Here is a 14,995-nt window from a genome sequence, read left to right as displayed (position 1 = left end):
TCATTTTATCTGCATGTGTTTCATATGGACATATCCTGAAGTGTGCTAAGTCTGGCTGAAGACTAAATATCAGGCTTGTAATTAATGCACTGGAATCACTTCAAGGGATGATGTACATTTCCTCTACCACACTGCATGCGTTGCTTTGACTGTATGTAATACAAAACTGAGGGAGACATCATCACTTGCAGCCCACAAAGCTGACCATATCCTGGGCTGCATCAAAGACAAGAGGGACATGGACCTGTTGAGCCAAGTCCAGAGGAGTGCCATGAAGACGATTAGAGGGCTGGAGCACCTCTGTTAGGAAGACCAGGCTGAACAACCGCAACTTTCTCAGCTTGAGAAGGCTCTTGGGGGACCTTATAGCAGCCTTTCGGTACCTAAAACATGCCTATGAGAAATCTGGAGAGGGACCTTTTATAATGGCATGGAGGGATAGGACAAGGGAGAATGGCTTTAAACTGACAGGGTTGATTTAGATTAGATACTAGGAAGAAATTCTTCACTGTAAGGGTAGTGAGGCACTGGCACAGGTTGCCCAGAGAAGCTGTGGCTGCCCCATCCCTGGAACTGTTCATGTTGGACAGGGCTTTGAGCAACCTGGTCTAGTGCAGGAGGGTTGGAACTGGATGAACTTTAAGGTCTCTTCCAACCCAAACCATTCTGTGATTTCTAAATGTTGATGAGAAATGAATTTCAGATCGCCTGGTGCTGCCAAGTGCAACAGGCCACCAGGGATCCTGATGCAAACACAAGAATATTTATTGTTGCTCATGGCTGCAGCATTCTGACAAGGAGCTTGCAATGTACCTGCTGAAACAGTACAGCACATGACTGCTGTATATCCTTGTGCTACATTAGCACCCAGAAAAATCTTTTCTCTTAACTTTTTAAGATAACAATGTTTTCACTCAACACACTTGATGCAAAATATTTTCCTTTTACCTTTTCAAACTTCAGTTTAACAGGTTTGGGGTTTGTTGCCGTTACAGCTTCAGCAATTTCTTGACCAATCTTAAAAGACTGCTCCTTTGTGGCTCCTTTCAAGAGTACAAACATGCTACAAGAAATCGAACACAGGAAATAAGCACAAATCTAGTCCATAGAGCTCTCAAAACTTATAAGCTATAGTTTCCTGGTGGCAAGGCAGGGATGTTGTTATCAATTCTGTTCTCTTCCTACACAGAAAAGCCAAAACCATGAGAAACTTCAGCATTCTGAATGAGATTAGAAGTGCCAAAGACACAACAAACACTATGTCTCTCTGCTGCGGCAGGGAATGTGACTGCTCCTGGGCTCTGCAAAACCTGAGTTCCCAGGGGAGAACTGTGAAGAGCTCTGGTACATCGTTTTTTCCCCTCACTATGGGCAGCAAGAGAATTTTACTTACTTCCTCTGACATTTTTTTTCTTAATTCCTTTTTTCATGAAGCTACTATGAATTTAGTATCTTTGAAATTTCGAGTCTTTCATCAAATCTGGCTGAAATCAGAGTTACCAAGTTATCACAGCAATCAAGGTATTAAGGGAAGACAGACAGACAAGCTTTGTTTCCTATGGCTGAAAAATTATCCAAGCCTAGCCCCAGAGATGGATACGCCCAGAGCATGGCGATTATTCAGATGAAAGACTGACTGGGAAAGGAGAGCTATTCATATGATGTATTTCAGGCAGCCTAATCATATCTTTGCATGCTCTGGTGGCTGCTTCTAATTGTATCCACTTCTGAAGCTTAAAATAGTGCCTTCCTCTAAGTATAAACATGCAGTGCCTACTATATTATGAATACTGTTTTCCAAAATACAAATGGCAGCAGCAACAAGCACAAAAATTCTCATTTGATAAATAAGACACATTAATTCACAGCTGAAAAAATAAGATTTCACCCCCTTTTTCTATTCCTCATGATTTTCAAAAGAAAGGAAACCCTCAAAGTTCTTTCTAGAAGCCCTAAATGAAACTCCAGGAAAATAAACACATTTTAGTTTGTATATCCAAGCAAGGCAGTAAGCAACATCCAAAAAAGGGTCCACACACTCTTTTCAGTATCATAAATTCCCCTATTTGAGACAAACGAAAAATGTATCTATGAAGAACTACTATGAGTTTAAAGCACTGCAAGAAACAGACCACTGATTACCTGTCAGTGTCGCCATACACAACATGAGCACCCCATTTTTTGGTATCGTTCACCAGTTTTATAGCACGCTCCAATGTTTCTCTGGCTTTGTGGACAATGCTATCCCCAACCTGCAAAGTTGAAGATCAATTGGAAATCTTTACTGCTAAACCAAATACTAGCTCTTGGTAAACACAGTCTAAACTTGCTTGATCTGTTTATGAAATATATTATATTGAAACAATCTGTATTTTATTTCATGGTTTAAATGCATATAATAAATAAAAAGGTTGCTTATGTTACCCCAAAATAGCAAGAATTACAGCAACAATGATCAAAAATTACAAAGAATTAAAAGAAAGGAATATTTGGTTTAAACTTCTTTAGGCTTAGTGGAAGTGTAAGGAGCAAGACAAGATCGCTTCTAATCATTTTCTCTAGTTTGTGGATTCTGCTGATCCCTCCTTTTATGAAAACTATGAAAGAGCTACAATGTTTTATTTCCACTATTAGAACAGTAATCCCATCTACCTCTGGAAAGAATTCGACAGAAATGCCAACTCCAAATGTTCTTTTATGAGAAGAAGAAAAATTAGCTGGTTTTTAGGTGTTCTTCTTTTTTTAAGGATCACAAATAAATCCCAAGCGGCTGATTTTCAGTGCTACAAATAAAACCAGCTTTTAAGAAGGTATTTAGTTTAAATAAGTTTCAAATCATAATACTGAGATGTCTGACTGTACTTTATGAACAGTGTCTTTTCCAGAGTTTTTCTGCATTTGTATCTGCAACCCTTACCTCGGTGCACGGCATTCTTCCAGAAAAATTAGCAGCAGTATAACCAAATGTAACATTAGCTATAAGTTTAAGGCCCAGCTGACGAGCTTCAAGCATTCGAGTTATAGCCTTGTCATGCTTATAAGATTTCATTGACTGTTTCACCATTATCCTAGTCTTCAAGATTTCTTCTAGCATTCTTGGCAGCACACCCTTTCTTACTGAAGGCTGCCATAGAGAGAACAAAAAGAAAATTATGTTAAAAAGCCAAACCTAAACAGGAGTAAAAGCAAAACTCTGAACTGTTAGACAATCATTGTTAAGAAGACAAATGAATTAGGAAGATGCCCTAGGCACCAACGGTTTGGCTCTTCCCACAGATAATACAAACAACCTAGAGCACAGGCAAAGCTCTTAAAAGGCAGGGTGAATAGCTTTTTGTTCTTTGTTTTCATCAGCCCTGCTAATGCAATGTTTAGATAACCTTATTAACTAAAATGGGACTTCAGTATCAAACTGTTGATTCTCAAGATGTTAAACACTAAAGGAATACTGTATTTTAAAAATTCTGCAAATATTCTTTACTGAAAGTTTCTGGCTTACATTACATATATGTATGCTGGTGACTGGCTACTTACTTGTAAGAGCTCCAGGCCATAGTTATTAATTCATTACAAATCAGCCAGCAGTACATATAACATAAAATGTGAACAATAGAAGCCAGTCAAGGGAGTTTCATCTCCCGAGCCATGAGTCTTTTCCCAGGAAAGTATTCTGCTATACAGCAGGAGAAGAATGAAGTGTTACACACACATAATTACTGTTTGATCCCCAAACTGCACAAGTAAAGTACAGTTTAATTATAGATTAAATAAGCCTTCAGTATAAATGAAAGCACAAAGATGACATTTTATTTCCTGTACTGCCAGAAACTCAGCACTCTGACAAATATCAAAAAACACTGGGAAATGGGAGGCTGAACCTCCCCCCTTCTGTCTGCTCTTAATGCAGCAAAATATAAACTACAGTATCATTTCGATCTTAAGCTAGTCAGCCAAAGGGAAGTGAAAATGTCTGTCACGGTGCAGTAATATAATTACCTTGACAAAAGCTACTCCACTGGGTGACACTGTGATATCATGCCTAATCTGGTAAAGTAAGTCGGGAGGTACTCTGAGAGATGTACAGCCAAATTTGAATGCATCATATCTAATAAAGAGAAAAACTAAATATGAATACAATTCATTCATTTACAGCCTGATCAAGCAAATGCATCAACTCACACTAAAATGCTGATAATGCAAGGACAGAATCACAATTATTAATATCAGGTATAAACAAACATACTATCATTTAAAATTTCTTAGCTACATGCAAAAGGCTCTAGGAATGAAGTAGTAATAAATGGCTGAATTCCACACATGTAATTTACCAATTCTGTTCTGCATTAATGCATTATTCCCAAATGCTGTATTAGTATATACCATAATCCCCTATGGAAACCCTGCATGTTTACCAAGCGACACATTCCATGTATTTTCTCCTTACAAATTCAGAATTTCCAAATCAGAAACTTGAAAACCTCTTGGTGACACCTCGCAGTCATCACATGCAGCTTCCCATGCTTCCAAATATCGTTATTTGGAAGAGAGGTAATCATAATGAGCAATGAGATTTTTTTCCAAAGAACAGAATTACTGTTAAGCTCAGTAAGAGATGCTACGCAGAATAACTCTTATCTTTTCATTTTGAATAGTTAAGACCAACGTGAGCTGCAACTGTTAGAAGAGAACAACAATTTATTAACATACAGCGGATAAGTAGCAGCCCAGTTTTGAAAATAGGTAGTGGATTTACCTAACATTTTAACTTACTCTGAACCAATATTAAAACCCAGTATGACTACAATAAAGGAGCAGGTACACACACATACACAGGTATTTTTTTTTTAACAGAGTCTAATTCTGTATTTAATTAAAAATACATCTTGATGTTTATATGTGTATGTCTGAGCGTGTACACACAAAAGCACACATCTACACAGAGGATCTTTATCACCTCTATTGTCTAACAGAAGACAGTGCTGTTGATACATGCCCACTGTTGCCAATGACAACCAGGGGTTCTCAGTACCTTAGAAAAGGTGATAAAGTCTCTATGGAACGGAAGTTTGTGAGAAAAGAATAACAACTTACTTTCCTAAGTTTTCAACGTGTCCCAGGCAGGTTGAAAAGCAGTAGTTGTATGCTATCACAATGGAAGGATATAACGACTGAAAATCTAATACAAGAACAGCATTGCTGTAGAAGCGGGATTCTGGCTCCATTATTAAGGGAACACATTGCAGGGCTTTCATTTGAGCTCGCTGCTGGACACTGGGTGTCACAGGAATATAATTCATTGGCTTTGCAATACGCAGCATCATAGACTCCACACGATACTGCAAAACAGTATGGATATAATCATTAAAGTTTAAATAATGCAGGATAAACATGGGTGTATTAAAACTGTGTAAATATGCACTTACATTTCCTGAATTTAAAGCACAGACAGCTAGCTTTCCAAAATATACATTAAAAGCAAGAGTATGGCTATTTTCTATCACATACAGTAGAACTTTTCCATCCGTTCTTTTATCATTTAGCCCTAAGCATTAACAATCAAGTACTTCTGATTTTTATCTATGGAAAAAATAATCATTCAACATGCTGCAACAAAATACTGAAGGCCATGCTACAGTCAGTGACTGAGCATTTGCTAAACTGCAGTTTTTTAGACCTGCACAACACTGAAGAAAACAAATATACAGTCGACAAGCATTTTCCATAGGAATCTGCTCAGCAGTTTCATTCCAACATTTGGGAGAACAGAGAAATGACATGTGAGCTGTGTAAGTTGATAATTGTGCCTCCAACCTTTTGACCTTGAGAAGTAACTAGAATGTACTTGTCAGCACGAGAACCAATGGAAGAATCTAAGCCTATTTCAAAAGTGTGCTGTTTTGCACTGAGTATTGTGCTTTCTCTCTGATGATGCCACACGTAGTACAGGAAGCGTATAGCAACAAAGAGTTTCTGAACTTTCACCTTGTTCAAGACATCACGAAATGTCACATGTGGAGGTAGCAACATGAGAAAAAACACAGCCCTATTCATGTATTATTCAGTGTGTCAGTAAGACTTTAAAAGCACTAAAAAACAGGTATTCACTCTGCTCACTGACAATAAAAACCAAAATGCCTGAAAATTACATACAAGGGTTGCAAAGGACTGAAAAAAATCCCAAAATATGAAAGAATAATCCTATGTAATCCTAAAATCCTGTGCTTTATAAACTATCAAGTTACTATTAAAAAGCCCTCTGCCTGACGCAGTACATATTCAGCCATTGTCCTGAATAGGTTAGGTATAATTTCTTTAACTTCGATGTTTTAAATGAACTTACAGAACCAACAGCTTTAACAAGATTCTGACCCCTTACAAACTGGTTGGGGTTTGAAAGTGTAGTTTTGCAGCAGCATACGTTGCTGCTGCCTTGCACTAATTGCACATTGATTTGTGTCTGGGGATCAGCTCAGATATGTGATGAGGTGGTCAGGGACCAGATCTGGCAAGAGCTAGTTTGGGTGGTTTTGGGTTTTTTTTCCCTAGTTTTCAGCAAGTTCTTCAGTCATCTGACAAATAATCTGTATGCCTATGACCATCTCCATTCACTTGTTTAATCTACTATGGAATATTCAAGACAGTTTAATGAAATACCCCCCCCCCTTTAAAAAGGTCTTATAAAACTTGATGAAATGCACAAAAATATGGAAAATAACTTAAAATATCTGAAATCTGTTCTTAGTACTATTCCATTGTAACATCTTTTTTAGCTAAAGAGAAAAGGAGTATTTTCACAAAATGTAATGACGATTCTTCTGAGTGAAAAAAACCCACAATTATTTGAGGTGACAGGGAATTGTTGCCACTGCCATCTCTGTGATTTATAAAGTTTCAACGGAAACAAAACATACGTGCACAGAAGGAAAGAAAAAAGAACAGTCAGGACAGAAAATGCAGCATGTTTCTGCTGCTCACTCCCACTCACAGCCATTTGAGAAAATGACAGGCAGAACAGTCTTTGTGGGCTGCAATGATGACAGTTTAAGCATATCTACGCTGGCAGCAAGCCAGTCCTGCAATCACTGGCCCTAACTGTGCATTTCTCTTCCCTTGCTCCAAGAGCACTACTGTTCTGGTAACAAGGGAAAGGAGATCACGGAGCTAAACTGGCAAATACCCAGTGAACGCCACCATGGTTCTGCTGCTGAATATAGGGCCAGTACCAGCAAGACCGACAAGAACCTGCACTGGGTCAAGAGATGACAGAGGCTGATACAGTCAAAGGAAAAAAGGTGGGAAAATGCTTTAATTTGGGTTGAATTGTTAAGGATCTGCAGCTTCAGACACTCCCATTTCTGCCTGGCTTAAGAGAACGCTGATCCTGTTAGGACATTAGTTTTTAAGTTTTCGTTTTGTCCACAGAAGTTGACAAAACAATCAGTCCTTGTCAACTCAGCTACCTTTGTGTTGAAATAGAAAACAATGGTAGGAAAGAAGAATTATGGTATGAAAGAAGACAACAACAGAACAGACACACCTGAGTGAGAGTACCTGTGTCTCTTGCAGGGCTCATGTGAAGCCATGAAAACCAGTCTAGTTAGTCTAGTCACTCAGAACCTGGGCAAGGAAAGCTTTTGGTGTTACTGGAGACTGCTGTGGGTCTCAGAGAAAGAGCTGTGTGAATCTCACTCTGTCCTGCTCCCTTTCCCTCTGATGCTAGTATCAAAATAACAGGACCACACACATCTTGCATGACACATGTACTTAATAAAGCCAGAGCCCTTCTTGTCTTACCATCAAATCTCACCCAGAAGTCTGCTTCACAGGAAATGTCACTTAGAACATATTCAATGCAGTTTTGTCTGCCCTGGAAGAAAATAATCTCATCTTTCTAAAACATGCTCAATTATATTTCTTAATGTTTTAAAAAGCATTCATTTGCAGACTCATCCAAGTGTGAAAAATACCAACTCAAAGGGAAAACATAGCACTCCCCAAGTCAGCAGAAGAGACCCATTGGCACGATTACATTTGGGGCATTCTCTTTTATTTCTAATCTCTGAGACAAAACTATTCAATCCATTATTACTGGTTTTGAATTGCTTTTCTTTATGTTTCAATTTCACATTATGCAAAACAGCCTTCTGTGACCTTATAAATATATGTATACTGACTGAAAAGTTGCCAAAGAAACTAAAATATTTTGTGAAGACTATTTTGTGTTTGTGAAGTATACGGAAAACTAAATCATACCTGGGAGCCTCTTGTTAAGACGTGCAAGAACTGAATGCCAAAAAGTCTCGCCATTTCACTTGTTCTGTCAATCAAATCCAGTTTATTTAACAACTGGAGATTCCCACGGACCCGGCTAACATAATGATCAACCATTTTCCACCTGTGAAAATTAATGCCTCATTATAAACCATCAAGAAAGTGCTGCTTTTTCTAATAAGAAAAACATGTTTTTATGATAACTTGCTACAAACCAGCAAATAGAATTTCCCCTGGGACATTTTCATATGGCTCTTCCAAAAATGTGGCGCATATAAGCATACACTTACACTTATCTAAAGATAGACACAGAACGAGTTACAGCAAACTACTGTTCAAGCACATCTCAATGACATGCTATAGCCTGTTTTCCTTAGTACCCTAAAGGATTACTGAAATAAATATAAAGAAATAAATGTGCATTTCCCTCCACGTGTTTACATGAGGTTTTTTTAACTGAGTGGACTTTCGTGGAAACATCCTTCTGTATTAAGAATACCTATCTTAGTTGAACACACATTTATAATTTCAGTGCTAAATCAAGTTTCCACCTAGTTAAAAAGTACTTAACTTTTACAGAAATTAAATGTAAGTCACAAATGACATTCAGATCAGTACTCAAGTTTTATGAATTGTTCATATCACACAATACCAAATGAAGGAGAGTGAAGCCCAGTGAGATACATGTCACAGAAAGTCCTTCTGATTAACAGTATATACAAAACAAAGACCTTACAGAACTTCAAAATAGTACCTCTATTCAGATACATTGAAACTACAGTTGAAAATGTTTTGGTTTTGTGTACTTTAAACGGAAAAATACAGTGATGAAATACTGAGGGTATAACTACACAGCAGAACAGCAGAGCAAACAAGCTCATGTTGCTGCATATAGACCATTCTAGTACCTGAGTTAAACTGATTATTTCTTCCTGTGCTGACTTTAGATTGTACCTATCCAGTGTTAAGAATCTGGCCTTAAAAATATCAAACAAAATGGATTAATAGGTCATTACCTGTAGACGTCTGCCTTATTATCAAACCAATCAGACAGAACTCGGAAAGTAAATAAAGGAAAACGCTGATGAAGAACATGAAAGCCCACATTTTCAAAAGTGTAATTCATTAGATTCACCTGAAAGAACAGAGAGGACCTGTTAACATGCATGATGTCTTTCACGGTCAAAGAAATCTCCACTTCTTAAGAACTGTAAGAACTGCATTTATCAACTTCTTATTAGCATTCTCTGTTAAAAGGGTGAACATTTATACTTCGAAGTCCCTAACTTTTTACAATTCAGGAAAGAATATCTCTCATAAACTGGAAAGTATATGTGGAATTAAGAAGATCACAAAGACCAAATGTGAATCTGGTCAGAACACGATTTGTAAAGACTGAACTATTTAAGTATTAAATGTAAAGTCATAAACAGCAAAACAATGAATAAGTCTCACAGCTTAACGTAAGTTCAAGTATTTAATTTACTAAAAGTCCCATGCTAGACAAATTGCTAAAACAGGTAAGTTATTCTCAAAACCCAGGAAGAAGTGAAAAGAAATATCATTAAGAAACACTACTGAAAGATAAGGGCTTCAGCATTTTACATTTTAGCAAAATGCAAAACCCCACTTTCACAAAGTGGCAGACTCCTCCGTTTGAAAAGGTATACAAATAAAGAACAAAAGTTACCTTAGTTACATGGAATTTTCAACAACATCTACAAGAATTAACCCCCCGTAAGTCAATTACATTAACCTTTTAAAAGTGTTACCTCATTTCTCATCACTCTCCAAATATTTAAGATAATTCGCCCAACAATATTTATTTCACTCATTGTATCTGATCCATATTCATCCAGCTCAGCTGCAAACCTGTTCTCCTTCTTGTCATCTAAAGACATTAAAAGCAAATATATTTAGACAAGTTATAAGAGGTCAAGACCAGATCAAGCTGTCCCTCTTCCTATTTGAGCACTCTAGAAAAATACAAATTATTAAAGACTGTTACTGATTGCACACGATTATTTATTTACTAGTCTTCTACATGATCTCTAAATAAAACTCCTCCAGTTTTTCTGCTCTTGCACATCCCTCTGAAGAGAATTCTTACTTCAGTTTCATCAGAATAGTGCCCATGGCAATATATTCCTCATAGCGAATATTGGGTAAGCAATGCTGAATGTTGAGAGCCAGGTGAATGTACGCTAGTGTAAAACATTGAGAAAAAAAAAAAAGAAGCGATTTCTGCCCTATAAAGTTTATAACTCAAAGCTTTACTTGTAATCTTACACAGATCATGGGAGAGAAAACTCAGCACCTTTCATACAGTAAAAGCAAGCCCACTGCAGTGGGAGCTGGTAGACACAAGTGCTAGATAGCACAAATGGTGAGAGAAGCAACAAATGTGTAGGCAGAAGTAGCACTCTGAATCTTTCTGTAAGACAGTGGTGACAACATTACAGGAAAGATACCCTCTTTTGCCATCCTTAAGTTTTCTCATGCTTTGAAATACTACAACATAAGAGAAGACAGTATTTTCGGTACATGTTTCTTGAAACTGTCTTCTTTTTTCAGTCATCCTAAGGCTACAGTTTTAGTGTTCTTCACTGAGTTTACACAGGTGTTTTTGAAAAGGTACAACACAGGTTAAAATTCAATGTGAAAACACCGTATTATTTGACCTTCCAGTCTTGTTCCTTCGTACTTGTTCAATGAAAAAGGCAGTTTTCCACAATTCTAAAGCCATGCCCATTTTTCAGCTGTTGGTTTTGCGCACTGCTACTACTCATGTATCAGATATCCCTGTATAGTACCCTACTAATAAAAAGCAGAACATTTTGGACAGAGTGTATAGAAGTTTAGATATACAATGCTTTGCAATAATGATCAGAACTGCGTGATTAGTTCCTCAGACAGCCACGAAACACATTTACCCTTGAAGACAGAAGCAAAAATTGCATGAAATTCTGCATAACTGCTGCCAAACAGTATAATACAGACTAATTTCATATGCTGATATTTCAAATACAGTTAAGGAAACCTATTTTTCATTTACTGACCCTATCAATAAATCACAGAGCCTTGACAAAATTTAGCAAACCTTTCATACACTTTATCAAAATGCATACCATGTTTTTAGCCTCCTTATTGTTTCAGATTTTCAAGAAGGAATAGTAACAATCTGTTTTCATGTTTGGATGGACAAAAAGCCCCACAAGCAGCAACATTTTTTTCTCCTGCTTTTCTCCATTTCCACATGCTAAATGTCCTGTGAAAGTGAGGAACTGAGATTTTTTTTCCCCCCTCAAATTCTTTTAAACTGGAAACAGAAACTATCAGTTCTACTTTCTGCAGTGTCACCCCTGTTCTCTTGACTTGTTCAGGAGATTCCCTATGTTTCTTAAGTTTGTTTCGGTCTTGCTGGTAAAGACAGGTAACAAAGTATAATGCGGTTACAAGAGAGACCCTCTGCCCTGATGAGCAAGAGACTCTGCATGCAATGAGCACTGCAAAATTACAAAAGCCTGTAGTGCTCTGCAGCTGGTGTGGGGAATTATCACTAGAACAGCAGGAGCCTCTCTGGAAACAGCTGTTAAGAAGGAGAACTGGACATTCTCCTTCTCTTTCAAGTGCATGAGATGAAATAGAAAGCAATCTCCTCTCATCCTGTTAGCCACTCCCTAATTTTTGAGCCGTGATGCAAAGGAAGGAACAGGAGCCACACACAAAAAATGTCACTACACACAGGCACAGTACACACTTCTCATGTGGTGTGTCCTAACGACTTATGTATGTAAATGGCAGAGGCAGCAGCAGCCAGCCAATAAAGCAGAACCAGAGAGAAGTCCAGCTTTCTTTTTGTTAAGTTGAAATCATGTGAAAGGGAAGGAAAAGTACCTTCCATCTTTATTTCAACAGGAGCAAAGAGGAGCATACTACTTGAAGCAGCACTTCCTGTTCTGAAAATACAGCGTGTGAAGGAAAGGAAATATGAAGCACAGGGGTTGGAAAAGCAAGAGGAACAGAAATGGGGTCAAAATCACGCACAAAGAGGCCACAAAGCAACACAAAACACTTGTAGTTTATGGTCATGCATGCAAGCCTACACTTATGGCATCACACTTCTGGTAGGATCTCATCGGTGTGAGCATTTCCTTATCCTCCTGCGGTTCAGTCATGAAAGAATAATTACTTACCTTACAGTAACACTAGTTCTTAGAAGCATTTTAAGTGTATTCCACTTCTGGGTGTACATCTACCACCCAGTAAACAAATATGTGGACTATGAGTATCAGTGCTGTGGAGATCACACCTATGTTCTGCATGCCCAATTTAAATTTATGTTCAAAGAAGTTAAGGGCTACAGCCCTGGTTTCTTTCACAAGAACTGAACCATATTTTGTGGGACTTCATAGTATACAGAAGGAAGCCCAACTGTGTAATACATTAGGAGTAACCTTCCTTCTCTGAGGAACTCTTTATGGGTACCTCAATTTCAGTAACTTGAACAACAGCTTGTGCCATGAGGACGGGTACAACAGAGAGCTTTGCTGATTTAACAGTTGATTCTGCATCAACTACAGTGCAGACACAGCTGTTCTGCAAGACAAGAGCTGTGACTCAGCCTTTGAGAACAAAAGCAGAGGCACATCAGTTACCTGTCCCAAACTGAAGAGATTGTTGAGCCATACTTCTACAGTAGAGCAGTAAACCTTTCTGGTCTTCGGAGATTTAAGAAACCTTTGGCTGCAACACTTACTATTCCTCTTACCAAAGATATTGCAAACCTTGAAGTGTAAGGGGTCCAAAGGTTTTCTGAGCATCCTTCAACACCTCAGAATACTGTACCCAGAGGCATTATTGCTGCAACCAGCCTATCATCTGAATTTGAGCCACCATGGGGAATTTAATAACAAGGTTCATGCAATCAGTTATTATTCCTGAAGAACAAATTTGAGACCTTTGTGTTGAAGAAGGAAACTTGTGACCTTTGACAGCCATGTGTTCCTGTTTCCATATATTAAATATCTAAAAATTCACCAACAACTTTAAACTGCAGATGCAGATTTGTTCTCATGTTTTCTTGTCCCTGGGAGGTCTCTCTAACTCAGACCTTTTCTAAACAGGTCACAGGTATCAAAAGCATCAAAAGATTTTGAAGACATCAAAAGAGTGCATAAATATTCGAACCTCAAGGAAGGAGTGTGTGAACACAGCTCTTCTAAAACATCACGTTCTCCTGGCCAGGCACACAGGATGCCAAAGTAAAAGATGCTATTGCTATGCTGGGAAAGCACAAGATGCAATTAACTCAGTATCATGTTCTATCAAGTACCTAAAAGCAGATGCTTCAAGAAGGGGGGAAGCAGCTATTGCTACTTCTAACAATTGCAGCTTCCAGGCATTATTTTCACATGTATAGTAGTTCCCAATGGATTTATCTTGGAAGAATTTCTCTCTTCTTAAAGCAACATACATTTTAAGCATTTGCACTATCTTGGGCCAAGGAAAAATCAATTCCTACACTGTAGCTGCCATTGCTAGCTTCAGTTGATGGTTTCTGGTTCTTGCATTGGAAAAGACCAAGAACAATCGACCCATATTTCTCTTTTTGTCACTCAAGATTTCACAGGCTTTTACCTTCCTCATCCAGTTACATCTCTTCTGGAATCCTTACTTATTAAATTACTAGACTCATCTGGGTTACCCCCCTCTTCTTTGCCGGTTCTCCTATACCCGTTTTCATAGGGAAAAGATTATGAAGAGACTAGATCAGCAGTATTTAAGGTGTAAGCACACTACGGATTTTTACGTTTACGTTCACTGTTTTATATTTTCCTTGCTCCGTAATTCCTAACATTTAATCTGCTTTTTCAATCATTACAGAGTAGCAGGGATCAAGTTTTTAATAGGAAAATCACACGAAAGCACTTCTTATTTCATGGCTATTTAGCTTCTGCATAGATCTTTGGCAAGAGCCCTGACAGAAGTGGCTTTTTCAACTGTTTTGATTTTTAAAATCAATTTAAAATCTCTCTCATCCACATCTTCCTGATGACTGCAAAGAGCTACAACAAATTTTTGAAAGATTTAATTTTATAAAGGTCATCCTGACTCTTCTCAGGTGCAACACATTGATTTAGCTGCTCACTAACTGCATTCTTCAGAATCATAGAATGGTTAGGATTGGAGGATGATAGCTGCTATTGAATGATTAAGTGTATACACTAAGCTCTCCACAGGTTTTCAAGAAGAGCCCAAACAGGTCTTTTTCTGAATGTTGGAGGAAAGCATCAGTACTTGGGCCAGTAAAATTTGCCCACAGTACAAGACTGGCTATTGAAAGTAAGAATTTTATTACAGGCTAACCAGGATGACTGCTGCTCAGGAGCATCTTTATGTCCTCATATCCCAGCTACAGAGATGTCAAATAATGATTATGGTAGGTACCCTGAATGATGTATATAACTGAAATCAAGAAGAAGCCATAAAAGGTTTGGTAGCAGAAACACCTCCAAGAATCAAAACCTTAACACATGCAACTATTGAAAATGAGTTTCGATTCATGGATACATGACATAACCTGAAGTGGAATACACAAGGAATTTAAAAATTCACAACACACTGTAAACCTCAATCTCATTGGTACTAAAAAAAACCAAACCAGTTTTGTCCATCTGAAATACTCTGCATCTATTTTTTTAATTTATTCATAGATTACAAC

The 14,995-nt window shown here is 37.9% G+C and overlaps 1 protein-coding gene across 2 annotated transcripts in view; it reads right to left on the bottom strand.

Annotated features, from left to right (window-relative positions):
• The window catches only part of REV3L (REV3 like, DNA directed polymerase zeta catalytic subunit), a 122,740-nt gene that overhangs the window by 8,628 nt on the left and 99,117 nt on the right, over positions 1-14,995 (bottom strand). The window contains exons 20-27 of one of the 2 annotated variants that reach the window (XM_065681064.1): positions 10,044-10,162; positions 9,288-9,406; positions 8,254-8,395; positions 5,092-5,336; positions 3,997-4,105; positions 2,918-3,124; positions 2,143-2,252; positions 949-1,063 (exon numbers count right to left, since the gene is read on the bottom strand). In XM_065681064.1, coding sequence (XP_065537136.1) covers positions 949-1,063; positions 2,143-2,252; positions 2,918-3,124; positions 3,997-4,105; positions 5,092-5,336; positions 8,254-8,395; positions 9,288-9,406; positions 10,044-10,162 — 1,166 coding nt within the window. Of the gene's footprint in view, positions 1-948; positions 1,064-2,142; positions 2,253-2,917; positions 3,125-3,996; positions 4,106-5,091; positions 5,337-7,794; positions 7,868-8,253; positions 8,396-9,287; positions 9,407-10,043; positions 10,163-14,995 lie in introns of those variants that run through there. The other variant, XM_065681065.1, reaches the window with a different exon arrangement.

The sequence above is a fragment of the Lathamus discolor genome, chromosome 5 (assembly GCF_037157495.1).
Source record: "Lathamus discolor isolate bLatDis1 chromosome 5, bLatDis1.hap1, whole genome shotgun sequence".
In the NCBI taxonomy this organism is placed as follows: domain Eukaryota; kingdom Metazoa; phylum Chordata; class Aves; order Psittaciformes; family Psittacidae; genus Lathamus; species Lathamus discolor.
Note: the sequence above shows the minus strand (reverse complement) of the source record. Positions and strands in the feature narration are given on the sequence as shown.